The 27,256-nt window shown below is 44.1% G+C and overlaps 2 protein-coding genes across 4 annotated transcripts; one reads left to right on the top strand and one right to left on the bottom strand.

The window, feature by feature from the left end:
* The first annotated feature begins 864 nt into the window (after positions 1-864).
* Positions 865-11,773, top strand: LOC8025823 (palmitoyltransferase ZDHHC16). Of its 2 annotated transcripts, XM_029975868.4 has the most exons (8): positions 865-1,511; positions 1,891-2,082; positions 2,142-2,259; positions 4,477-4,616; positions 4,682-4,717; positions 5,360-5,569; positions 7,566-7,636; positions 11,355-11,773. In XM_029975868.4, exons 1-8 carry the CDS (start codon positions 1,308-1,310, stop codon positions 11,437-11,439), a joined length of 1,056 nt encoding a protein of 351 aa, XP_029831728.1. In that variant the 5' UTR covers positions 865-1,307; the 3' UTR covers positions 11,440-11,773. The 2 variants fall into 2 exon arrangements, with proteins under 2 accessions (XP_029831728.1, XP_029831729.1); XM_029975869.4 differs by lacking the exon at positions 4,477-4,616 and having other exon boundaries at positions 901-1,511; positions 4,710-4,717.
* Positions 10,589-27,256, bottom strand: LOC115316502 (coiled-coil domain-containing protein R3HCC1L). Of its 2 annotated transcripts, XM_029975866.4 has the most exons (11): positions 27,016-27,256; positions 26,841-26,926; positions 26,566-26,712; positions 26,009-26,164; positions 23,459-25,619; positions 23,279-23,369; positions 22,500-22,581; positions 21,107-21,174; positions 15,757-15,852; positions 14,597-14,737; positions 10,589-11,623 (listed from the first exon to the last, which is right to left on the bottom strand). In XM_029975866.4, the coding sequence occupies exons 1-11, from the start codon at positions 27,034-27,036 to the stop codon at positions 11,565-11,567; spliced, it is 3,108 nt and encodes a 1,035-aa protein (XP_029831726.2). In that variant the 5' UTR covers positions 27,037-27,256; the 3' UTR covers positions 10,589-11,564. The 2 variants fall into 2 exon arrangements, with proteins under 2 accessions (XP_029831726.2, XP_042143243.1); XM_042287309.1 differs by lacking the exons at positions 26,009-26,164; positions 26,566-26,712; positions 26,841-26,926; positions 27,016-27,256 and having other exon boundaries at positions 23,459-25,385; positions 25,481-25,578.

The raw sequence follows: 27,256 nt of genomic DNA, 5'->3' as shown, positions 1-27,256 counted from the left end.
CCGGAGGTTCCAACTGCGGTCAAAAATGCATGGAGAACGTGAGAAAATCGTTGTTTCTTCAATATTGTGGGAATATACGGAATGGCAATCGTTTTTGACATAATAATGGAACATTTTAGAATAATTTGCGCTAAGTTTTGTGCCCCGCAAGGACCTGACTTTTTTTAAAAAATTGCTTGAGCGGCATCATGCAGCAGACGACACGGTGACGTCACACCATTCACGTGACCCGCTCCGGCCAACCCGAAAAGCCCATCTCCGCTGCGAGCAAAAATCGTCTGCTTCAAACGCCATTGCCTTGGAAATTGCCTTCTCAAAATTTGCACACGCATCCGATATTATTAAAACTTTGACAAAGTGTTTAGTGCTTTACTAACTTCACGACAGACTAGTTTTGAAAAGTGTGAACTCGCCGTTCATTTTTTAATCAGCCGTGTTGTATCGATCTCCATGTATTCTCCCATAGGGCGGGCCGCCTCCTGGAACCCTGAGTACCACGTGACTCGCGCCGAGCCGCTCTGTCGGCCATGTTGTCGGCAAAACACGGGGTTCAAAGGATTGCGCTACTCTGCTCCGTAGGAGCTATATAGTGCTCTAGCACGGGCCACGTCGGGTGACGTCGGCTCTGGATAGGCTGTGAGCTGGATAATATCCAACCTCCTTGATGCCGTCTTTGCGATCACAAGTGGCATCCTTGTCTAAATAGCTAATTAAAAATGTAAACTAAAATTATAACTTTTATTTAAAAAATTTATTGCTAAAAGTCCAGAGGTCGTCTTCTACAATTTCTCAAAGTTTTGTTTTCCTGCCCCTCCCTCGAATAGGGTAAAGCTAGTGTTACCTACATCACGCATGACGTCAAATAAAACCAAAATCACAATAAAACAAAAGTTGCCCGGTTGCCCTCTTTGGCCGTTGCTGATACCATGTGCATGCACTTTTTCCATTGCCAGCGGTTGCTTCGCTCGTACGGTTTGCTCATTTGTTTCAAATGATTCTTCCTTCAAGGGCCAATAACGCCGCAAGCAGCACATACTCAGGGCTATCCGATCGCTTTTAATGGCGCAACCAGCACAACAACCCCAAGGTCCACAACCGCTGGCACGGTATCGAGCAGTGCCTGCGTGCCACCTTCTCTTCCCGGCTGCTCCGCACGGATCCGCTCCGAGTGATTTTTGACGTTTCAAACTGAAACCCAATCTGCGTAACGCATTGGATCGGTTGTGGGCACCCGCCGCAGAACTAGCATAGCCAGTCTGCAAAGCGAGCGGAAAGGCCGCGAAAACCGCAAAATTTCAAGCTGACACATGGAAACAGTTGTGCGACTCACCCGATGGAGTCGCCGCGCGTTCGGGCGCCTAAAAAGTCGGGTTCGCCACAAGCTTACCTACCCTAGGATCGTGTTCTACTCCCTAGTTTACAATGAGTTCGCCGATATTTATTACGTCGGGGACACGTTCATGGAACCGTTGTTTTGGATTGTGGACCACTTCGCGAAAGCTATGGGACCGGTGAGTAGTTTCCGATATGCTCCAAAGTTCCGTGAGAGCAAAGTAGACTGGGACAACATCAAACTCACACGACGCTGAACCCGGTCCAAACTTTGCTGTGCCATTCGCACGACCAGCTGTCTGCCCCCGGTCAAGCAAGGTCTCGTTCGTGATAACCGCAGAGTAAAGTTTCATAATGTGACCGCACCTCGAGATTGGTAGTGAAACTCCTTTCCAACGGTGTCTCAATTTCTTGCCCTATTTATTTCTGTATCGTATCTTCGAGCAGCATCAAAGCACATGAAAAAATACTAGTAGATCATTGCTGATACAATGTTGTATATTGTCAACCCGTGTATACGACATGCATGGGTAACTAATGCAGCGCTTGTTTTTGCAGATATTTGTCACCACCATCACTATTGTTGCCTGTACAATCATCACCATCGCCTACACCATCGGCATTCCATACTGGTGGCAAAGGAACACATGGATCCTGGCAATAGCATTAGTCATTGGCCACTGGCTGCTAGTCAACATCGTCTTCCACTACTGGATGGCACTCACCACAAACCCTGGCACTCCTCCAGAGGCAAGTCGGGGGGGCGAGCTCGGCCATTCATTTGCCTAACGCCAGTCTGTTTCCATCAGGGCTCCCTTCTGCCAGAGGTGGTGTCCATATGCAAGAAATGCATAGCGCCAAAACCACCTCGCACGCACCACTGCAGCATCTGCAATCGCTGCGTCCTCAAAATGGATCATCATTGCCGTATCCTTTCCTGCCGTCAAATAACTCCCGATTGGATCAGTCTTCTTCGGTTGAAATGATAAAAGTTAAAATTAATGCAATGCTATACTGCCTCTTTACGAGCTGAAACCCTACCACTGCTTAGTGAGATTCTGAACGAAAAGATGGCGTAGAGTAGTCGTCCAGGCCTTGTGAAGCCTCGCGCTTGTTGTTCTAAACTTCCCGACTTGCTCATGTTAAGCATCAAGACATCAGATGCCTGAACATCTGGTGCTGCTTCTGTTCTTCACATGGCATTCCAAGTGGCAAACAATGATAAATATGCAGTAAATCTGTTCTTGCCATAACTCAATGGAAAAAAAATTGGTGTTCAATACTAAAGTTCACATGTAACCAAACAAAATTTTATTTTGTTCACTCACATAAACTTTTATACCTTGAAAAAAATCGGGTAAATTGGATTTTTATATTTTATTTTACAAAATACACGGTATTGTGAACTGAATTTGCTCCTTGTAATCCTGACATCTTGTAGACCGTGCATATGAAGTATTATGAAACTTGCCACACTACAACTCAAGAAGTAAATGCCCAAACTGTGAAAGGGTCTACTAAAACCTAGATAACAAAACAATGATTGTACATTAGAGTTATCTCTGAACATTCAAGTTACAGTTAAATGACAGCTCTTTATATTGACATCAGTCTTATAATTGTACATAGCACACAAAGAAAGTTATGCGGAGCACAAGTTCATCTGCTTCTTTTGCAGGGGTTCTGGTGACATCAAAATGCCGAGCTCCGACTGAAGGATAGTGAGTGTCTACTCACTATCTTTCAGTCGGAGCTCGGCATTCTGATGGCATCATGGCAGCTTGCTTTGAGGTCTACTTGCTATCCTTCAATCAGAGCCAATCAAAGTTCGGCATTCTGCAGATGAACTTGCACTTTGCATTAGCCCTAAAAAAAGAAGCAACATGACTTGATTGGTGGGGTTGCACCAATTAAGCACACATGTTGTGCTTTCGTTACACTGACAAAGTCCGTGTCTATACTATCATGTCAAAATTCAGAATGGCGATGGTGAAAATGTTATTACAAAATGGTCCTCTATAAAGTTGAGAGTTCCACTAATCCTTCATAGTTTCATTATCAGTTACCATGACGCGAGACCTCATGTCAACCTTGCTTTCATTGCTTGATGTTTTGGTCACTAGGTGTTCGAAATGTTATACTGTATAGCACATCAGTAGTTTAGCCCCATGTCGCAGTAAAAATAAAAAAAACTTAATTTAAATTGCGAGTAAGAACATGCTTTTCGTGTAAAGCTCGTCACAATATTAGGTGCTGGAGAAAATTGGCCATCTGCATTAAGTCCTTATTTCTAACGCTTTTTGTTTACGCTTCGCCCATTGAAAACCACGGTCTCCTTCCACACAACAAAGTTTATCTGCTATGGCCAGTGTCGTAACAGCAACGAAGCGCCTTCTTTATGGAGGAACGCAGCGTCTGAAGCCAGCAATGGCAGATGCCATCTTCCAAACGTTGTCTGCTAGTAAACGCCGTAATGCTAGCCAAAGTCGGACCCGCCGTTGTGGAGGTTAATGCTGAGAGCGGAAAGCGGTCAGCTGGCGAACCCTTGGTGGTTGCGACAAGGTTTGGTGCATGCTCAGGCCTGAGATTATAATAAAGCTTCCCCAAGCAAAGTGAGGGTTGACTGCACGCAGCGTAGTCTGTTTGGCAGCCTAGCTTGGAGCCCAAACTAACATTGTCGCATTGGCAGCAGATGGCATTCAGAAGATGGCACAGCTGTAGCAGACTTCAGATGCTGCGTTCACGTGCGCGTCTATTGGCATTTGGTGATCGCAGCAGACGGACTTTATTGTGCGGAAGGAGACTGTATTGTAACGAGATCAGGTATGTACTTGGGCTCTTTCGCTGTGCTTTTCAATTGACGGAACGTGAACACAGAGTTCGACATGAGGAACTAAAGCAGATGGCTTATTCTCTCCACCTAATATTTTGAGGAGCCTTGCACGAAAAGCATGTTGTTTTGGCCATCCGACAGCTGCCTTTTGTCACCCCTAAAACATGGGTTTGAAGTATCAAACTGTCTACTGTTTAATCCTGTGCCTCCAGCTCTCATACCTATTTGCTACAAATGCCTCCTTGCTTCAGAAACAAAGCTTGGAGATACAACTTGTTTTCATTCGAGTGTAGCTTCCTTAAATGCTTTAGCTTGGCTAAACAATTGTATTGGCCACTTCACACACCGCTACTTCTTCATGTTCTGCTCCTACATGCTACTGGGCATAATGTTCCTCATGGTGTTCGGCTACAAAATTGCCTACGATGAGTACTTTAGCAAGCCCACCACGGTAAGACCTGGCGTAGTGGCTTTCGCAACTAGTTTTTATTAATTATTTCATCCTCATACTTGCAGCTACCCCTCAACGTATCCGTGGCAGCAGATGCAGTGGTGAGAAAAATTAAATTTGTCCCAAGATCACCAAATTGAGTGTCCATTATCAGATCTACACTTTCTGATGTCCATCAGTAATTTGTGAGATACCATGTATCTCACAAAATGCATTTTAAAGAAAGTGAATCAATGCAAGGTTTGTACCGTGAGCTGCAATTTAGATTCAGCCGTGGATGGAGTGTATGGGCCAATCCTCCTCTTCTCTTTCACTCTCACTGCTTTCCACAGCATGCAGAGGTGAGGTATGCAGTGCGTGTATCTCTCCTTATAAATATTTTTTTCCAGCTGTTCAGTCCCATATCATTTTCTTCTTTGCTCTTTGGTACGAGCTCCTGTACATTTGTATAAAAAAAAGCATTCTCCTCAATCTATTGAATGGGTCAGTGCCTCACCAAACTTGTATATTATAGCCATAATGCCTAACTTCTCAGAGAAAGCTTGCGGTGTTAGCAAACCCACACGGACTGCAACAGGCCACCAGCCTTCTGTGCTTTTTGCAACACCCTTACTTTTCCACTTCCTTCAACGTTTTAGGATTACCATTTTCTGCTTTTGCAAAACAGTGGGAGGAACAAAAAGTACTACCAAGTAAAGAAAGAGAGTTCAGTGGATGCTTAAGTCGCCTGCTCTCTCCTGCAGAACGTCACAGTGCCAACGGCCCCAACCAAGAACTCCAGAGATTTTGCCAGGCGGTACTACATCACCTTCACGGCGCTCGTGTGCATCGGAGTTTTTTTTGCCCTGGGAGCGCTCACCATGTGGCACGCTCGCCTTATCACCAATGGTGAGACCAGCATCGAGGCCCACATCAACAAGAAGGAGCGCATACGGCTGGGCAAGGAGGGCATTGTGAGTGAAACATCAGCAACGCTGCTGGCTCTGTCACCAAAGCATTTGTTTGACAAGTCTCGTTTGCCTACGTGTGTGCGGACCGAAACAGATCAGTGCCCGTTCCTTGAGGTTGAATGCAAAGGGAGTTGTATTTCTGAAGGACATGTCCATCTTGCATCCGCCGTTTGCGAGCCCCACCGCATATACGGATAAATGATGAAAAGCTTGACACGAGGCTAGTGTGTAGACCTCTTGGGAACCTTGACATGAGAGATGTGCGATGCCTGTGGCTGTACCCTTTCACAGTCACTTCTCCATGTCCATCAGAGGTTGTCAGTAATCTCATTTAGTACCTGGACAAGCGGAGGATTTGTGCAGTTTTTGGTAGCATTGGACTATAGAGGCATACCATGGTATGGCTTATTTTTGAAAATTCAGCACCTATACTCCGTGTCACCAGTTGCGTGCAGTACAGGCGAAGGCAACGCCAGGCGAGGGAAGAAAGGGCAAGCACTAGGATGGCTCTGGAGGAGGAGAGAAACCTCCTTTCCTCTCTAACGTTCCTAGTGCTATCACTTTCTCCCCTCCCGCATTTGTAGTGCTCGCCCTTTCCTTCTTTGCTTGGCGTTGCCTTTGCTTGCACTGCACGGTGTATATCGTGTCTTTTATATTAATTTTCAACTTGGAATTTGGTGAGCGGTTAAAGGGATGCTGAACCGAAATCTGGATTCCACAAAACACGTTGCAAAAGCGTGCAATGGGATGCTACGAACACCAAAACATCACTCATACAGCGATATCTCGAACGGATGACCGTATTTTGCAAGAAAAGGAGGCGCATTTGATAGAAATGTTTACGTCATGTTTCTCCGAGAAGGAGAGGGAAGGGCCTCGCGTCTTCTCCGCCTCGCCGCCTTGAGGGAGCGAAGCGAAGAGAGGAGGAAACTAGGTATCTTCACGGTCACGTGCCTCGTCGGCCTGGTTCAATCTCGACCTCTTTTTCCTAAAATACGACCGTCCATTTGAGATATCGCCTTAAGAGTAGTGTTGTAGGGATTGTAGTGTCCCGCCTACATATCCTGCATTGGTTTTTTTAAATCCAAATTTTGGTTCACCATCCCTTTAAAAAGATACTGTCCTACGGGGACCCAACTATCCAGCAAAAACATTTGCGACTCAAAATCCGATTTATATATGCACGAAAACCGCTGGTCGAGAATCGAGTGTTCAGGTCTGCTTTCACTCTTTTCTGTGGTCATGTGTGGACATGTCGGAGCACAATGTAATTTTGAAGTTGTATTGTATTGTATTGTATTTTATTGCCACCTAAAGCACACATTCATTAATAAAAGTAATAGAATCCACGAAACATGGCTTTTCTTACCGCTGAAACACTAAAACACGCATTGATTTATAGAAACTACGAGCACTTAGTCTACACGAGGAGAGACACCTTGCAACTCCAGGGCATTACGACATCATAGTCCCTGGTTTTGGTTTGACGTTTTCCTTTTTTTTAGCTCAAATATGATAATCTGTGGCAGAAAAAAAAAGTTGGATAGTGTCTTGACACTATATTCTAATGCTTTGTGAGAAAAATTTTTATTTATTTTTAAGATGTCAGCACACCCTCTGGTAGAAGTGCGACTTGGTTTTGAGTACACGCGATGAACATCACTTTTCAAGTGTGGTGTTTTGTAGTCGCCTTGTCTGGGAGACAAGCAAAAGTACTCTCTCTCTCCATGGAGAGTTCCTTTAACTTTGTTCGGGATAATTATTAACTATACTCAGCATTAACTATCTTGTGCCCCACTGTCACAGCTATCGTAGCTTCCACAGTGCTGCAGCCCCGCACTGTTGCAAGAGCATGTGGCTTTGGCTTGCGTCTCGATCACTCGCGCAACCAGCTTTGACAGAGTTGGAGTACTTTAAAAGCTATGCTAGCTTTAAGAAGGTAGCACGAAATAGTTGACGCCGAGCATAAAATTGCATGCTCTGTCCACCTCGCTTTCAGGTCTACGTGAACCCGTATGACTTTGGACCCAGGAGGAACTGGAGGCGGTTTCTGGGACTCACTCATGGCCGGTAATTGAGATGATCAAACTGTCTTCTTTCTCTTGGGCGAGTATCTCCTATATCCGATAGACAATATGCAAAATGTTTGGTGGTCTGGCAGCACTGTGCACGCAGCCATCTTGGTAGCGTCAAGTATATTGAGTTTCGGTTTCTCAGCATTTCCAGGGCATAGACGCTCTGCCACGAAGTGCAATTAGGAAACTTTATTGTTTTCTGACTTCCGATCACCCAACGTGGACAAAGGACTAGGCCGTCATGTCTTTCATCTGGACACTTTTAATTCTTTTTTCGATGCGAATACGCATGAAGTTGTACTGTTCAGTTCAGCTCAAATTGGTTTCAGATAGTTGACGGATGTTGCGCTATTAAAGAAGATTTCAACCCTGGCTGTATAACTGCATTGACTTTCTCAAAACTATTTCCGAGCTTCTTTGCACTAAAATTTTGACCAAAAGAAAAAGAAAAGGAGATTGTGAAATGAAGTTGGCACCGGCCGTGTTGTTCCATTCGACGCCCACAGCGTAAGTTTTCGCCACCGCCGACATAGAAGGTTTAGTCATTGCGATAAACCAAATTCGAACGCCCAATTCAATGTAATCGAGTGTGGCGTTCTACAAAAATACAGCAAAATCCCGTCTTTGCGAGTGTTGAGCAAAACAGGCACGTCATCCGTGTCTTCTGTTTTCAATTCTGCATGCCCGCGCTTCAAATATGCAAGATTATTGTATCAACAAACTCTCCTGTTTAGTTTTAGCAGTGTTTTACAAACCTCAATTACCGACGCCAGATCAAGTGTTTAGAAATCGCTGCAAAGCAATGAGATTGTTTTCTGGCCCTCCAAAGTAGTTCTTTTTTTAACATACATGACATTAAAATGAGGGCTCTAGTACTTTCAGCTTTTGTTCAGTGTTAACCATACCCATCTTCAACTATGGTTGGTGGCGTAGATTCTTTAAATTCGTCTTTTTGCCTCACTTAACAGCCTTGGTCTCGTCCGCATACATTGAGTTGCTTGCACATCCAGAAAAACGCAGGCCAACACCTACAATGTGCATAAAAAAAAAAAAAAAAAAAAAAAGTCCCGAAACAAATTTGGTACAACTTTCTGAAAAGTTCAATAGCTGTAAATGACTTCACGCTGCGCAATAACGTCTGCATGTTTCTTCGCGTTGTTACCGATTGTTTTAGTCAAAAGCTGCATCTCAAGTAAGAAATAAAAATAAGAAAAAAAATTGTGAACCCTGTTCAGGTTTGCATTCACGTCACACAGAAATCAGATTTATCGCTGTATCCGCAGCGGAAGAGAGCAACACATTCGCATCGCGGTCGCTTGTTTACGTGGGTTCTTTGTCGGTCGGGTCACTCGTTTCGTTTTCTTGCCGCTACCAGGATGGTGGACGTAGTTCTCGGCGTGCTACTAGATGGCGCTCTACATTTCGCATATGGTCTATTGATGGGCAACCCGGAGCTCTAAACTCTGGCTTGAGGAACACGTGTGTAATACCCTTGTCAAACGGATTCATTTAGTGTCACTTCAAGCGAGTGCACTTCAGCGCATCGAATGTCACTTCCAGTGCTTTTGTGCTACACGGCAAAATTTCGTGTCACTCGGAAATGATATCAATGACTTTGGGTAAAGTAAAAAGCATACAAATTACTCATAAATATGCACATATTTCTCAATAACCTTTTTTGCATCCTTATTAAAAACATGTTGCCAGACATTGTTACATTAATTAGAAAGCTTTACGCCAATTGGATGAATATATTGAGCCATCACAAGCCGAAACAAGTACGAAGCAGATATCACATCCAGACCTGGAAGACCTTCGCGCGGAGGGGGTCTTCCAGGTGGTCTTCCCACAGTCTGAATGCAGCAAAAGTCTCCTGCTCGGACCATGGGCAACTTGGGGTTTGCGGTGCTGCGGCCGACTCCATACTACAATCTGAAGTTCGTGGTTTCGCCTTCAAGCTTTTTGGCTCGTTTCTGAAAGACGAAGCACCGAGTACTGTTGCACAATCAAGTGCAGTGTGTACGTCGAAAAATCTGATAGCTAGATTAGCCTTTTTTTTTTTTTGCGATAATATATATTACTTTTTGTTGGCATAAAACAAGTGCATATCTAATAGTACTTCTCCGAAAAATACATTAATTTTCTGCAGCTTTATGGTTTTCTATTGGGTGTTTTCTTTACTTCTGAAATACTGCTATCGAGGCTACACATTCGGTCTCCTGGATCGAATGTAGTGAGCTTACGAAACACACTCTCCGTCGAGTGCATTCTTCGATGAGTGACACTAAGAGTTACCATATGGCACCGCACGAGTGACACTGGGGGCGAAATGCACTCGCTTCAAGTGACACAAATTAGCCAGTCTTACAGGGGTATCAGGCATCATCCCTTTGTGTACCTGATATGATCTTACAGGATGTCAGAATTGTGTTACCGTATTTATTGAAAAGACCTCTTTATGAACAAAGCCCGTGTTTCTCTGCAACGTTCAAGGGGAGCCTATCATTGCAATTTGCAGAAGATGCCCAGCGAATGACGAGGCACTGATAACGTTGGAACACAGAAATTAGTTTTGTGCGAATTGCGTTATATTTTATTCCATTGTTATCTCTGCTTCCCTATTCTAGGGCTCAAAGTCTTAATTATTGGTCTCTGTGGGTTCTGCGGGAAAGTAGACACAGGTCTCTTCACAAAAGGTCGACCTAGTTTAAAATAAATATGTGGTAGTCCTCTTTGGAAAGTCTTCTGATCATCCAATATTTCTTTAAAGGTTTGAAATGCTTCAACAGCATTGGAAGTTTCTTTCAACCACTTGTAGTGTGCGTATGGAAAGGGTCCAGGAGTGTTCCAGACAAATCTTTTATCAGACATGCTACACTAACTAGTTTGCTTTGAAGAAAAGCTATGAATTTGCTTCCCAATGAAAAGGAGAGAAGTGCACGAGATCTAGCACAAGGTATATTTAACTGGATTTGTTTGTACATACCATTTCGTAATACCTAAAGGTTTGCGAGCGTCTGTATTTACTGTGCTACAAAGGCCTACGAGTAGGCATTACAAAACCTCAGCTGCAGTACTATCCCACTTGTCAGCAGCTTTAACTATGCTAGAGTTGTTTACAGCACCTTGGTGTCATAGGTTTCGTGTTTGAACATGAGCATTCAGTAAGTGGAGTCCACTCTATTTTTCGTCACTTCTGGTACCACAGACACATTTAATATGCAATTCAGAGTCCAATGTGCAGCACTCTTTGCAATTACATTTGAATTTTTTTTTTGTCCTACCTCATGCAATTCAGATTTTAACGAGCTAGCCTCACGTAAAAGTAGACTCTTTTCACCCACCGCCCCTCAAAATTGTGCATGGACCATACTGACATATATCCTTCAGGTAGAGCAACTCCAGACTACTAAAAATTTAGCAAAATAAACATCTAGTCAATAAGCTCTGCCAGCCAGTTGACGCTAGTAGCACCCAGAGCTGTTTACCGTGTAGCATACTGTAAACTGGTACTGCTCACAATATTAACTGTGGCTGGCTGTAGAAATGACAGTGCCACTCTGGGGTGATTCCTGTACATCCTGCAGTTTGTGACGTGAAAGCTTTTAGAACCGGCTCCTGTTGTCGTTGAAGCAGATTCAATTGCGAGCGCAAAATCGCCGGTTAAAATTGAGCAACGGTTCATGGTCGCTCTTGCCACAATCCTTTCGTAGCACATGGCGCCACTTGCTCTGGCCGTCTGCACATCCACCGGAGGGCAGTGGACTCACGTGGGACACGATCTACCAGACCGGATGACCTCCACCTGCCAAGTTCCGTCCGGCGTCTCTCGAGATTACTCGCTCTGGGAATGTTCCTTCGGAGGCACACTGCACCCGCGCAACTTTAGAAAGTAACTGGGCCGACGGTTAGCACCCAAGTGATCATGCTACGTCGCCGTTCCAGGCATCAGTTCGTTGCTTGGCGACTGTTTTCCGTCGGCCTGCGAAGAGAAAAAACAAAACAAAATCACTTGCCATCATTGAAATGATTCTGAAGTGGGTGGAAAACAAAGCATACCTTGGGAAGCTTGCTCCCTTTGCCAAATAACTAAGTCAACAAAACTGAAATAAAGTTGTCCTTACAATTTTGACAGCGTCGGCTCGTTAGCGATGGCAGCGCACGGTACCTCAACTGCATGTTATTGCGAGAAGGGATGGGAAAAAGCTAAAAGCTGGTTCGGACACTTGCGACCGACTATGACACAACCTGTTCTGCACAGCAGCAGTGCGACTCAAAAGCTGGTTGTGTTGGAATCTGTCACTACCCAAGAGGCTCAACCTTCGAAGCTTTGGCTTATGATGAATTAAATTCATAGTATGTACTGGCAGTTGCGAGGCAGAATGCAGTGCAAAGTTTCATCTGTGTACATGAATTGTGAAAGCAATTAGTCGTTTTTATCAGGAACACACTGATATTGTTTAGGAAAACTTTACCTAGTAAGAAAACTAATGTAATACCAAACATTTTCCGTCACTAGATACTCGGTAGAATACCTGGAGAGTGCAACTGTGAAAACAAAATTTCCAAAAAGCAATTTATTTTATGCTAACACTGCCCTGAAAAATCAGCCAAATTTCTGCCTTTAATGTTGTCGACCGTTACGAAACGATAGTTTTCCTAAAGTGAAATATATATGCCAAAAAATGCAACGGAGAAAAATGCCTTCAAGGCGCTCAAAGCTCTACCTTTCCTTTAGAATTGGCGTACCGAAAATAACTGATAAAAAGTAACTATGGAGTGTAAACAAATGAATCTTTCTGGGAATACGCTCTAGATGATGCTGGATGTAAATCCTGTCATTTTTCTAAATAAACTCTTTTTGCGGAAATATTTTTTTCTGAGTAGTGTCCCCCCTTAAAAGGGGCACAAAACGGCTCCTGGTGGAGAAAACCTTATGAATACTGTTTTAGCGGTGCACCTGCAATGTCGCTGAACCCATTGAGTTATTATAATGTACGCTAGAGGTTCAAGTGGCGCTAGCGTGCTGACGCAAATTGAAGCAGACAGCAACCAGTCCGAAATTGACTTCCGGTAATGCATTTCTATGGGAAAAGGTGAGTGCATTTTCTCCCTGCGCTCAATCATAAGAGCAAATATCCCGAATAATTTGTACGTACAAGGTAGCTTGGAACAGTTCTCAGTCAGGCCGACGCAATAATCGGTCAGTTACGGCGTTTTTCTTTCAAATTCATATCGCATTAAAAACGGTGCTAAAACGCCTTCGTACATGTATTTGTGTGCACTGTCGGACACTGTTAGCGCGAACACGACGTCGGCGCTTTTCAGCATGGGGGAATATACGTGCCAAACGAACGAAGGACATCTAGAAATTAAGGACTGCAAGAACTACGCAGCAACACTGGATCAGCCACTACTCGTGCATGTACGATCAAAATAAATTGAAGACCATGTAATATATTCCGATTTTAAATAAGTATGTATATCGTTTTATTCTTTCTGCTCTGTGCAAAGATGCTTGTTCTAAGTTCAAAATATTACCCGCACGCTCGAAATCTTTGAGAACAAGTGCCCGATAAAAGCTGCCGTGTAGAGAAAACAATACGAAGAGACACCTTTCACAGCCCACATACTTTATTCTTTACGTTTTGAATGTTTTTATCCGCTCATGCACGACATGGTCATTTTTATATAGTGACAGGACTGGCATATTAGCAATATATAAGCATCTTTGGAATGCTGGCGAGCCTTAAACACACTCTATATTCCTTTCCATTGTAATTTTGCTTTGAATCGTCGCTTGTTTTTACATACGTCCTGCAGAACACACGTTTGGGATTGAAATCTAGCGAAGTTAAACATCGTTCACTGATGAAGAAAAATGCGCCAACTAAAGCAATTACACTTTTACAGCGTTAATCAAGGTACATACGATTCGGTACGACCCAAATAACCAAAGTGCTCAGAGTTATTTTCCGTCGAAGAGACAAAATGCACGCGCGTTTTCCCATAGGAATGCACATGAGCACCGCAAAAGTAGACTGGTTGCTGTCTGCTTCAATTTGCATCACGGATGTCGCATAGACACTAGCGCCAGTTGAACCTCTAGCGTGCATTATAATAACTCTATGGCTGAACCATCATGGTCATCGGCTGACTGAGGTCTTGCACAGGGTGCACACACTGAAGTGTTTCATGTCTGTATACGTGCCACCTTGGGAAAAAGATGCAAATGCTTTCAGCATTTGGGCCGCCTCTACCTTGTCCCATGCAGAATAAGCTCGTACAACACATAACAAGCGATTGATCCATATATTGTCCATTTTCTTATTTGCAGTCCATCTGTCTGCCTCTGTGCAGATATATGGCATCGCCATTCAATAAGGCACCAGCTTGTGCAGCCCAGACGGAATGTGTCCTAGAGTGTAGTTCCAGGCAACATACTCAGTACCTTGTCTGCCCAGAGTGCAGACAAGGTGCTGAGAGGACATGTGTAATAGTGAAAACACGTTTGCACCCATTCAGTAATCCAATTGACAATGTTTGCTGCCATCGTAGGTAATCGCTGAATAAAATAAATCTAACTGGTCCGTCTTACGCAGAAACTTTATTAATTAACCCTAGATAATCTGGCCTTGGTCAGACATGCTGCACGTTCCCTGCACCCTCTTAAAGGCCGACCAACAAGCAGAAAGAAAACTCTCCCTCGATTCCTCCGTTCCATTTGAGAAAGAGGGAGACCCTCCCCCTCTCTACCGGGAGTAGTTCAGAGATCCGCTCGTGTGGAGAGGAGGGGAAAAGTGGGCGAGTGGGAATGGAGAGAAGGAAACTGGGAACCGTTTTTTTCCCCGGTAGAAGATGATTCTGTAGGTCGGACTTTAAGTGTGACCAAGCGCAATGGCCGTTGGCTCAAAAGCCGTAGGATCAAGGACTGCGGCTAAGTCGTGGGACTTGCCTTTGGCTTCCCGGAGCATTTGGAGCTCTCGCCTTCGCTGTTCTGGTTCTACTTGAACGCGGAGTCCCAGAGCTCCGCTCACAAGACGACGCGCCACTGAGGCCGACGTCTGTGGTCGGGGCTTGAAGGGCTGCAGGAACTCTGCGCACAAACCGGTCTCTTGTCAATGCCGCGTCCGCAGCTGGCCAAGTAGGCAGCGCGGCTGTGGCCTAACAGTTATCGTGCTTGCTTCCCACGCGAAGAGCCAGGGTTTGATTCCTGGGAGCGATGCTTCTTTTATTTATTCTTGCAATTTAGTGTTCTGGTACATTCGAGAACTCTGTTGCTTGTTCGAGGTATGAATGTTCTAGTCGCCGAACCTCCTAGGTCGACTGTTCCAGAAGCCAGCGCGTGTACATAAGGGGCTCCAAGCGGCAATCCGCAGTCAGTCTTGCCCCAGCGTTCGACTCTGCTCTTACGCCGACTTCGACGCCCACGACGTCCTGCTGTTATCATCTGTTTCCTTTTTATTTTTGAGCACAAGTTCGCCCGATTAAACGTTTAGTTTCTTCAGTTATTCGCCGCCTCATCACTTGTCCTTCGTGACACTTGTCCTATGCCACCGTTGAATGTTCCCGAGCAAAATGTGAACTCGCACTAATCCTCCACTTGAGCAGATTGTGCCGCACAGTGTATGAAAGTCCACACTACGTTTACTTGAATCTAACGCAACCTCTTCATTCTTGCCTCTACTCTCATACATAGCATGCAAAGGGCCAATCATTGTGGTTCATAGGAAGAGACCGGCAAATGAGAGCCGGGTACAATTTGGACTCAAAACTGTGACCAGCATTAGAATTCTGAGCACAACACTCGCGTGCCGAGATCCCAGCAAAGACGAGGTTTATGGGATTGAATATATTCCACGTCTCATCAGCTGCGAGCCTCCTTTCTTACACTAATGATTTGCTTTCTACACATTGCATTGGATTTAAGTAAATGTAGTAACCAAGATATAGGCTTCTTGCAAACAAATTCCCTCAACATTTTGACCTCTAGGGTTCATTGAAACTGCACCTATGACCAATGGAAACCTCGCGCAGAATACCAAAGCACTCTCCACTGGAAGCGAAGTCATCTTCATCAAGTCCTTGGCAGCTAACCAAGGGAACCCTCCTCACCTGCACACCGTTTAACTTTGAGCTTGGATTGCTTGGAGGCCTCCGAAATGTGTCGCATCTTCATCAGGGGGGTTTGTAGCGAGAGGGCCTCTGTTGCTGCAGGACAAAAAAAAGAGAGCAAATATGGCCGTATTGCTTTATTTTGCTACTATTCACATCGCCCTGCAGCGATGCAGGGGTCGCAAAGCAAGTTTCGACTAAGTCACTGCAATAACCTTCGTGACATGTGGAGCAAATCACTCATCTGTTAAGCTTTCAAAAAGTTGGAATGAGGAAACAAAAAAGTCTATACAAAAGAACAGAGTGAAAGAAACCAACCTGCTAAATAATTTACAAAAAAAATGAGACGCTTGTAATGCGAAATTAGAGCCCAGCTCTCGAGGAAAAGGAGGGGAGGGTATGCCCCTCCTTCTCCAATTCAGTTACCCCTCCAAGTTTAGCGGGGAATACGACGTCACATGGGACTTGGTGTCACGTCACCCATGAACAAATTCAGTTTTTCCGCTAGATTTAGCGGGAAAATTGACGTCGCGCGACCCCAACACCAATTGAATTCCCCGCTATATTTAGCGGGGAATTGAATTGGTGTTGAGGTCACGCAATGTCAATTTTCCCGCTAAATCTAGAGCGGTTACACCGGCGGCGACGCTGCGAAGCACAGACACGAGCGCCTAAGAGCTGTGCTCTAAAAAAAGGCAAAAAAAAATGCAACCGCTACATTGAGTATTTTCGCAAGCTTTCTTAAGGCAGTATATGGGCGTGAAATTACACTTCAGCGTTCCATCATGCCAAGGCGGTTTGGCGTGGCGGCAGAGAAGTTTTTCATCTCAGCAGCTCCCTTTTTCTTTGCAAGGGAAAGAAGTGTTCGTAAGGCAGGGCACTGGCAGCACTGCCGAGACCTATTGCCACTGTGACAGTCAGGACCGGCGAGGCCCTGTGCTCCTGCTGCCCAATGCTGCTTGTTTACTCGTCTTTTTAGGGAAATTTAGGGAAAAAGAAGCCGGTGTGCCTACGGGGCAGAGCCGGGACCATCACTTTCTGGAGGCTCTTTTTTTGGTTCTTCCCTCCCCCTAACTTTTTGGGAGGAAAACAAAGGTTTGTCCATGTCCCTTTTGAGAAAGTTCCTCATAGTGCTGCTGCTATTCTGAACCAGGATCGGAAGATGCTAGATAAAGCGAGCCAGCTGAAAGGTATAGTAGGTAAATTGTTTGCAGCATTGCCTAAAATCAGTGTTGGGTAAAATACATCTAAAAAGCACTTGAAGTACAAAATAAATGAGGGTGCAACATACTATAAGTAAAGCACTATAAATACAACATAGTACTTTTTTGGCGGCGAGTAAGAGTAGCCAAAGAGTAGTTGTTCTACTCTCGCTTTCAAACTATCAAACACAATCAGTTTATAAGGCATTTGTTTGTATCGGTCCGACAGCCGCCATTACTTCACTCAGAAAAATGACCGGACGGTGTCTTGAAAGACTATAGTGCATTTTAAATTTTTTGTTTTTTTCTTTTTTGGTAAAGGTTGGTGAACCCTCACACTCGACCTCAGAAGTTGTGTATAGCACTGGGAAAGCCAAGGACGTGAGCGCGTGGTTCTTAGAACGGCTTAATTTTACGAAGACCAAATTTGGGGAATGTACTTTGAAGTCGAGAGTTGCCCTTTCCTCGGAAAGTAGAAAAAAAAATAGTTTAAGTACATACTGAGAGAATGTACTTCAAGTAAAGTACATTCCCCAAATTTGCCTAGCATACTTCAAAGTTAATCAATTTTTGCTTGAAAACTGATATGCTAAATGTCTTCAGAGTATTGCCTAGCTGGAGAGCTGAAGAACTTAATACATTTTTTTATTTCTACAGTTACAGGTATACCGCAAAGAATATAGCCTTCTTTTTGTACCCCTAGTAGAACTAAATATCTGCATGGACAAAGTGAAATGTTGTCAGTTCTGCTTTCTCTCTCTGAATTTGCTAGAATATTTGCTACCTTTTGCAACATTTTCTTATTTGTCTATCTTCTTGCAATCTCCAGTATTAGGGAGTACTTTAAAGGGACACTGACCCCCCCTCAAATTTACTTTTTATATCTTTGCCAGGCAATTTAATCTGGTGTCAGAAGACTACCCAATCAATATTTTTGCTACGGAGTCACATATATTTTTAATAAAGTAGAAAAACGGAAGAGCTCGAAACTGAAACATGAGCATGGAGTTAAAGGCCACGACATGTGGACTGGGAAGGAGGGAGAAATGTAGAGGAGGAGAGAGTTGGCGGAAGTCATGTAGCTGCACCCAACCAAGTTTTTTTTTGCTGTGCAAAGCAAACAATAAACATGCAAACGTCAACCACTTTGTGCTTGACTTTTGCACGTTTGTCAAGCGTTTACCAATTTGTGTTCGTAAGACGAGCGATGTCTTCAGCCAGGAGAGGGGCGATGATTTGGCGACGTCTTTGTGCGAATCAGCTTGGTGGCCGGGCATGTCGTATAGAATAAATCCCAAGTGTTTTGGTCGGTAAAAAATTTCTCTTTCGAAGCTAAACAGATTCGCCGGTACCGCAAATGAAAATTCTGAAGTAGAGGTCCCACACCCGTCGCCATCGCTTAATCCACTTCGTCCAGCCCGCGACTTCAGCAATATGACGCCATGTTGAGAATTACGCAGTACAAGTACTTCCAGTACTCTGTGCCGCTTTTTTTTTTTCAATGTAATTGCAGCTTTTTAGAAACAAAACATATGGGTTTCATATTTTAGAGCGCAGCTCTTAGGCGCCCGTTTCCGGCTTGAGCGGCGTCGGCGTAACCAAGGTCACCCCAAGGTCACTTGACCCCCAAGTCACGTGACCCCTCTCAAGGTCACCCCAAGGTCACGTGACTCCTCCCAAGGTCATGTGACCCCCCCCCCCCCGGTCACGTGATCCCTCCCAAGGTCACGTGACTCCCCAAGGTCTCGTGACCCTCCGAGGTCACGTGGCCCCCCTCCCAGAGGTCACGTGACCCCCTCCCCGGAGCATATTCAAGAATGAGGGGAGGAGGAGGAGAAGAAGGAGGAGGAGGGGTTCACCCTCCCCTCAGTACCCTTCCCTCCTCCTCCTCAAGAGCTGCGCTCCAATTCGGCGTTACAGGGAGTTGTAAACGGCTTTCACTTTTTTTTTTGTTTTTAATAATGAGTTTGTCCCTTCGATGACCCACAACTAGTTATATTTAAGATGTGCGTCTCAATCGGCCAGTTTTTGATCGACAACTTTCGGGAGGAAAAAAAAAACAAGAAATTTTGAGCAGCAAATTGTTTTGAATAGCTGGGCTCTCATATGTCACATACAAATAAAAACCTTGGTAAGCATAAATACCTTGTCAGTGTCCCTTTTAGTACACTGTAATTGAACTACTACTTGAAGTAGATTCATAAAACTTGTACTTTGTTTGAAGTACATTCTCTCAGTATGTATTTGTACTTTACTAGGGGTGTGCAAAAATTCGAAATTTCGAATACGAATCGAATACTTTTCTTATTCGAAACGTATTCGATTAGAAAATTGCATATTCGGAAGTTCCCGAATATTCGGGAAAAACGGCGAATATTCGCACAAACTGCGAATATTCGAGCAAGTAACGAATAATCTGCCTGCCACGCGTTACCCTATGAATATGTTAATTCACTGAGAAAGATGTACAATTCGTGCGTTATCCGTCTGCTCCGTTTCTATCTGTCCGATGCCAGCAAGACAGGATCAGGTTCGATTTCTTTTTCACCAAGCCCTCGTTGTGTGGCACTTGTATAGCAATATGTAATGTAATTGCGCATTCTATAAATTGATACAATGAAATAAACCTCGAAAGTGAAATATAAATATAAAATAAATCTCGAGTGTGTTATCTAATATATATTATTAAATGTTTGAAAATTAAAAAAAAAGAAAAAGCTAGGTGCGAGCAGAACATTGCATCGCTATCGACAACAACAACTACCACTCCCGCACAGTCAAAGATGGGATTGTCGCGAACCTGCCCAGGTTCGAGTTCGACCAATTTCGACTTTTTCTAACTTTCAACGTGAGGTTTGACAAAGGTTCGAGTGAAGCTCGACTTTTGTGCGCATGCACAAAAATTTAAAAAAAATATAGTTGACTCCGTCCGGCAGAGGAAAAGTGCTACATTTGTTGAGTTTATTGGCATCACTGGTTCACATTAATAACTAATGAAAGCGTTAAAGGCGCATATTTTCGCTTTTATATGGTGTAAACATTGGTAACCATTTCATGAAATATAAAATAAAGTACTTTATAAATTATTTGTTTCCCAAAATTCCAAATATTCATGTAGCAGCCGGGCAATAACACTGTCCATAGGTGGGACTTCGAACTTTAGTGCAATTTTGCAGGTTTCCCCGAGTAAAAGGGTCTTTCTACTGGCGGAAATGTTGTCACGGCGCGTAGGAAGCGCTTACTTTCTGAACACGTTGAGCAGTTAATTTTCTTATACGATAATTTGTAATGAGTGCATTACTAGAAGTATCTGCTGCAGCCCAGTAATATGCAGTTGCATTGATTTATTTTAGAAAGGAAATAAAACCTGGTCTTACCTCTTGTTTTGCAATCTTTTATTACTAGACAGATATTCGATATTCAATTCGATATTCAAACCCCTTTTTTTTGTCTTATTTGTATTCGATTAGTATTCGAAAATTTCAATATTTGCACACCCCTATACTTTACTGAAGTTGTTTTTTTTTTTGTACTTTTTGATGAAAGTGCAACTCCCGACCTTAAAGTACATTCCCTAAATATGGTCTCAATAAATTTGTATCACAAAATGATGCATTGTTAACTTTAAAGAAATACTAGGCAGGATATTCTACTCTCTCCAACAACGCAACCGGACGATGCATCGCTCCCTTTGCACTGGAGGCGGCTTTCCCGCAGCATTTCAAACTCGCTACTTCTACCTCAGTCAGTGCACGCGAGGTAGTTAAAAATATTTGAAGAGGACACTCCTCCACGAGAGGATTGCTTGCGGAAGCTACGGTGCTGACGTCATGCTCTCTTGATCCTGGAATATTGTGTCAAAAAGTACTTGTACTTTACTTCGAAAGTACATTGAACTGATAGAACTTTACTTCAAGTACATTGCACCCAGTGTACTTACTACTTTACTTGAAGTACACAGACTCTCATTTACTTTGTACTTTACTTCAAGTACTTTCAAGATGTACTTTACCCAACACTGGTAATCTCAAATGCAATAAAAAGTGCATGTACATAGAAACATAGTGTAAAGGAATTGCTTAAATGAAACCATTGCCACGTAGATGCTAGTAAGTGCCAGTATGACAATCTACTGGATTTTGAGTTACCGGCAAATGGTGTTGAAAACACCGCGAGGACATGGGTGTCGTCCACCCATTTGATGTTGAACTGGTCTCTGAAAAAGAAATAATGGACATAAGTAGTGATCTTACATCATTTACAAGAAAACAAAACCAAAGAGAGCTCAATGTACACACTGACTTAAAAGGCACAATGAACAAAATTTGGAGTTTGCATTTACAACAGAAACCTGTACTAGACAGTGGACAGCAAGTGAAGACAAATAGGAATTGCATCTCAATTTCCAGAAACAAGGGGTGTGCGAGTATTCTAATAATTTGCAAGTAATGTTTGCCATGCGATTTGAAGCACCTTTACTGTGAAAAATATTTGAGGTCTTTAAATATTAGAAAATTGTGAATAACGCCTTCAGAATTCCCCTGATTTCTCTTGCCAAGTTTCACCACATTGCACCAGCACTCCAGCATCAAGTTTCACCACTTTGCTTAGAAAAAAAAAAATAGCTCATGTGACGGAGCATCCCGGTTGGTTCGATAGGCTCAGAAAGTTTGCTCATTATTGTAAGTCAACCCCTAATTTTAAAGGACAGTGTCAAAAGAATAAGGTAGCCATCGCTTTCTTTGCCATGATGCATGTTTTATACCTGACTCATCTTATCAGAGATTTTTGCTTATGGATCACAAGTACCTAAAATATTTCCCACGCAATAGAGCTATTTTGCTTTTCATAGATGTTTGCCAAAAAAGAATTCCAGCTGCGATTTACATTAAATGTAAAACAATGCCATTTGAAAATATTAGGTTAGATTTGCAGTCAAATCATCATCATCATTTATTTTCCTTGAGGCCCCGCAAGGGGCATTACAGAAAGGAGTGGGCGTATTTTGAATTCGCATACCGGAAGCCCAGCCGACCCCATAATATAAACATGCATTTTACCCCCCTTCCCCTATCTCTAACGAGCCCTAAGTCATGGACGTCCCAGCCCTCCACCCCTCCCGAAAAAAATTACTGGCTACGCCATTGCACGCCTCCACCAGAAACGTTTTAAAACTATGCTAATATACCATTTCCCTCCTTTTCTTTGTCTCCCATGCATAGGCAATATATTCTCTTCCGTTAGGGACAAGGTGAAAGAGCCGCAAAAAGAGCATGATGTCGGTGTACAACCATTTTTGTCGCAGCAGCCAGTTGGCGACTAAACAGAAATGCAATTAGCAGGGTTATCGCTTTTAAAGGGCAATCTTTTTAAAAAAAACTTTCACCGGTTCTGTTTCAAATATGGTACCGAGCATGGCGAAGTTACGAGCACTGTGAAATCTCCTCCGTTGAGGATTCAAATGACGTGAGCTGCCATCTACCACTGGCACAAGACGGCACCTACAAGATGCAAGCCCTTCCAATATTTTCCTGCACTCACCTGCTGCACGAGAGTCCAGACACCACATCCTTAGTCTCAAATTCAGGAGGAAAGTTGTAGATCTCCAGAATGTGTCCATACTCTGCATTTACCGAAAGAACGCTCGGTAAAAGCTTTGGTCACAAAACAACATTTTTAAACTAGATGTTCGCTGCCTCACCTAAACGGTCCTAACCTTTTCATATGTCAACTGTATGCCATTGCAATAGCACATTCTCACTACAGCACTAAGGATCAGCTGCAAGTATCGATGAGAAAGATAGCTTAGTCCAACTGAAGAACAGGTCTAACTACCAAAGTGGCACACTAAACTCAAAAAATTTCCCTTAAACGGTAAGGAAGGTATTATTCTTCAGCCGAAATTGCTCTGAAGTCATAGCTTCAAGTTAATAAAGTATATATTTTTCTAAACTTCCACGAGCAAGAAAAAAGTAAATCGCATAATTCTGTTCACTCAACAGACCCTGAAATGAGGCTATTTAGGTTTCATAAGGCTTTGTTTTCACAATGCTTTGTACCGGTGAAACTTCTTGAAGATGTGCTCGGAAGCACGGATCTGCCTTTGTACAATATTTGAAGGACCTCCCTCGACACCCTGAAATTAATTTTTTTTAAAATGCACTGTGGCAGGCCCATTTACTGCAATATGCGTGCCTTCTACCTCTTCTAGAAGAAAGTCGGCAGCAAGGTAAGCCACAGTTCAGTTTTTCCCACCCTGATGCCTAAATCTCAAGTATAGTAGCCTGGCCAAACCCTCCAAAAATGCTTGAGCCACTCGCCTGCCTCCGAAAGATCCGGAATGTGTGGCTCAAACTTAGTGTAGTCAAGCTCCGCGTACTGCACCTTAATGTCGCCCAGAGCTTGAGTAATCTGAAAGAGTGCAGGAAAAGAGAGATGTCCCATCTTAATCTTGGCCCCAATGTTTCGAAGGCAGAGAGAGCACACTGCAGGATACTCACATCTTTGAGCACCCCCGGGTCGAAACATTCTCCCGATTCGTCAAACAGAGCATCCCACGAATCGTGCTCCTGGCCGTCTTGCTCACCAGAATATGACGCCGAGCCATTTGTGGATGTGACCTCGGAAGGCTCTAATGTCTCGTGCCGTTCAGATTCCGATCGTTCAGGCACACTTTTCACACCCTCGCACAAGCAGGCGTCCCCTGCAGCAGCAGGCAGTTCTAAAGAAACATCAACCTCGGCCACCACTTGTTCCGACACGGCACAGATATCTTCCGACGTGTTGAATTCTTCCGAAATGGCAGATATGGACAACTCGTCACTTTCAAACACCGATTGTTCAGAAATATTGTGGAAATCTTGTGAAGTGCACCCTGAGCCAGTGGGCAGATCCAGTACCTTATCATCACTCTCGGTTCTTGCTCGTCCTGGCAGATTGGGGACATTTTTCAAAGAGCTCGCGTTTTCCGGAACAATGGAGGGTTTTAGTGTATGATCAGTCTCTAGGATGTTTTGCACCAGTGCGGCATGTAAATCTCGTAATGTGTCCTCTTTCCCAGAAATGACGGGTGGTGTCAATGTTTCGTCATTTTTCAGCTTTACTTGTGCCGGCACAGCATAAATATCCCTCTCAGAGTCATTGACATCTGGCATAGTCACTTTTATGGATTTGTCACTTCTGGAGTTTTCTTCTAATGGTAGATTATTGAAATCTGCCAATTCATCACCTCTCTCTGAAGCAAAATGCGATTTCAACACCTCGCCGTTCTTGGACTCTGCGTGTGCTGGCATGTCAGGCAAAGTCTCTAATGAATGAGGTCCTCCAGACAAAGTAGGTGGCTTCAGTCTCTCATCGGGCTTAGATTTGTCTTCTATCATCGCACAATTCGAGTCTTTCAACGAGTCGCTTTCTTCCAACACGGCAGATGGCTTCAATGCATCATCACTTTTGGAGTTTGCTAGTGCTGGTAAGGCGAGGTTATTTTTCGATGAGCTTACTTCTAGCAAAATGGGCAGTGTGAATGTTTCCTCCGTCTTCAACCCTTCTTGGACCACCGCTCTACACACATCTTTCAGTGATACGTTCTCCGATACAACAGGTGGGTTTGACGACTCATCGCTCCCGGACTTTGCTTGAACTGGCACAACATCAATATCTTTCGAAGAACCTTCCCCTTCCGACGGAACAGGCGGTTTTAATGACTCCTCTGCTTTAGACGCCGTTTGAACTGCAACACTATGCAGGTCTTTTAACGATGCACCTTCTGATACAGCAGGTATTTTTGACAACTTCTCACTCCTTGACTTTTTTTGTAGTGGCACAGCATGGCTATCTTTTAAAGAGCCTTCCCTTTTTGATAGAACAACCTGTTTCGATGGCTCCCCTGCTTCGGACGCTGCTTGAACTGCAGCACTGCACAAACCTTTTGATGAGGCACTTTCTGACACAGCAGGTAGTTTCATTGTTTCATTGCTCCTGGACTTAACTTGCACTCTTTGCACATCAGTGGCCGAGCTCATTCCTCCTAAGGACACAAGTGGCGTTGGTACTCCACTGTTCCAAGACTGCACTTGCTCTACTGTACCAAACAAATGTTTTGACGAGTCTGGTCGTGATGGTTCCAAGACTGAAGAATGTTTTGAAGCCACGTCTCCTTTGTGCTCCCCTTGTTTCAGTCCAAGGGGCAAACTTTTTGACAAATTGGCTCCTCCCAAGACGTCTTGCTGCCCCGACGCTGCAGCCTTCTTTTGCACACTTGAGCATTCTGCCGCCTCCGTGTAAGGTTGCGACGACTTGCTCAGACTGCGGTCGCCGAGACACCCCATAGAGTCTGTTGAAGGTTCAGGCAAACAACCCGGGAGCGGGGTGGTTTGCTGCTTTGGTGCATTGCAACTTCTCCCAGCAGGAATGCTCGCTGTCGACCGCCTGTCAAAGTGTTCCATTTGTGTTGTGCTCAGACACGGTGCACCATGATTCTGCGATAAAAGGGCTTCCCCAGCCGATGGTCTTGGACCCTTTACCTCGGTGTTCCATCTCGTTTGGTCGTCATCCCGCTTGCTGATTCGGTCTTCCTGGGCACAGCTAGATGCTGCACGTTGGGGAGGTTCCAGGTTGCGCCCTCTAGGAACATAGAGCTGCATGTCGGGCCGCCTCTGCCGCCTGCTCATGAAATAAGTCCTACGTTAGATACTGACCAAAGTGTGCAGATAGGACACTCGAAAGCTTCTGAACGTTTACGAGCGAAACAAAGTTTCATCCGAACAGTGTACCGAATACCTGAAGCCCGAGTTGGCATTGTTTTGTATAAAGTAAGCTTAAAAACAATAGATATTCTTAAAAAAAAAAAAAAAATGCAGCTCAATATTTTTTTTTTTTTTTTTTGGGGGGGGGGGGGGGGAATTGGAAAGGAGCTATGCAGCCAAAGTTGCTCGGGAGCTCCTTCATAACTCCCAAGTTCCCAGCTCCTTGACAGGGTCACACTCCCATTAGCTCTCTGGCATTCTTCTATCAGGCAAGACTCTACAAGAACAGAAATCAGATTGCCTTACCGTGCCGCCCTCGGAGGTAGTGCCGCCTCCGTCTTGTTAGTCGCAACCTTCTTCATTCTATACGACAGGAAATCAACTGGCAACCCTTGCTGTCGGCAGAGAGTAAGAGCTAGGCGGTGTACTCCCTCATGATTGCACTGTCTGCTTGTCAGAGCACTGTGGACCAAAATGATGCACTAGATCAGTCAGTCAGTCAGTCTTAAACATATTAAAAAAAAGGTAATCCATTCCATATACAATTACTCCCAATCAAAAAGTATTTGCAAAAATGGGGAATGTCTGTCGTTATCACATATGGTTGCTAGCAGTTTCACTACTTAAACAGAACTGATAAAACTATAGTACCCAGAGAAAAAGAAAGTAAAACAGTTACAGAATCAGTTATAAAAGTAATCCACTACAGCGATGCGCAACAGGAGTTTGATTACAGGACACTCGCAGACTGATAGTTCTTTTGAAGGCACATGGCTGGAATCACTTGCACGAGTTCAGATTTGCTCAGTCAGTAACTTCAGGTGAGTTAAGGGTTCTTTCTTATAACGATTTGTTTCGCTTACTGGATCAGGCGGGATTTCAGACAAACCGCCGTTCTTCGAAGATCATTCTCGCCCAACGAAAAACTACAAAGGTTTTCGAAGTTTTCCTCGACAACCTTGTGGGTCAAAAACCTCTCCCGTTTCAGCAAGGCAGGAAACAGCAACAGGCTAGAAGCAAAACAAATATAAATTAGGCAAAATAAAAACATAAAAAGATGCAGTGATTTGACCGACAGCAGAGGTCTATCCTTTTTTTGATCTCTCTTTAGATTAAACAAAACGGAAGATTTGGTTACCTGTTTTGGACGTCGCCGCTGGCGAACTTGCGGACTTCCTTGAAGACAGTGTCTAGAAACTGTTCTTCCTTGCTCAGGGAGGAACTCTATACGCGCGATGGTACCTCAATTACAACGGTGCACCTTGGAACGTAGCATTCCTAAAGTAACGGGACAACTCGGATGAAAAACGAACCTGAAGAGTGTCATGTTCCATGACTGACCGCGGCTGCACGGAAACAAGGATGCGGCTGTTCGGGCCCACAGGGAACACGGAGCGTGAGAACAAGCATTCGCCACATTCATTGTTTGCGGCAATTCCAAAGCAATGAACGCTACGCTAATGTAGGGCCACAGCTACCAAAATCAGCGATTAGAGCACCGATTGAAGGGACTCCTCCACTACCACTCCACTGCGCCATTGCTCTATGAGCGGT

The sequence above is a fragment of the Ixodes scapularis genome, unplaced genomic scaffold (genome assembly GCF_016920785.2).
Source record: "Ixodes scapularis isolate PalLabHiFi unplaced genomic scaffold, ASM1692078v2 PGA_scaffold9__187_contigs__length_104089568, whole genome shotgun sequence".
Lineage (NCBI taxonomy): Eukaryota > Metazoa > Arthropoda > Arachnida > Ixodida > Ixodidae > Ixodes > Ixodes scapularis.
Note: the sequence above shows the minus strand (reverse complement) of the source record. Positions and strands in the feature narration are given on the sequence as shown.

Coding starts and splice junctions, on each gene's coding strand:
- LOC8025823 (XM_029975868.4), top strand. CDS start 1,308: ATGGAAACAGTTGTGCGACTCACCCGATGGAGTCGCCGCGCGTTCGGG. Junction 1,512..1,890: donor TCGCGAAAGCTATGGGACCG/GTGAGTAGTTTC, acceptor TTGTTTTTGCAG/ATATTTGTCACCACCATCAC. Junction 5,570..7,565: donor GGCTGGGCAAGGAGGGCATT/GTGAGTGAAACA, acceptor CCTCGCTTTCAG/GTCTACGTGAACCCGTATGA.
- LOC115316502 (XM_029975866.4), bottom strand. CDS start 27,036: ATGGAACATGACACTCTTCAG. Junction 22,582..23,278: donor TCCGGATCTTTCGGAGGCAG/GCGAGTGGCTCA, acceptor CGGTAAATGCAG/AGTATGGACACATTCTGGAG. Junction 14,738..15,756: donor CAAAGTTAAACGGTGTGCAG/GTGAGGAGGGTT, acceptor GTTTGTGCGCAG/AGTTCCTGCAGCCCTTCAAG.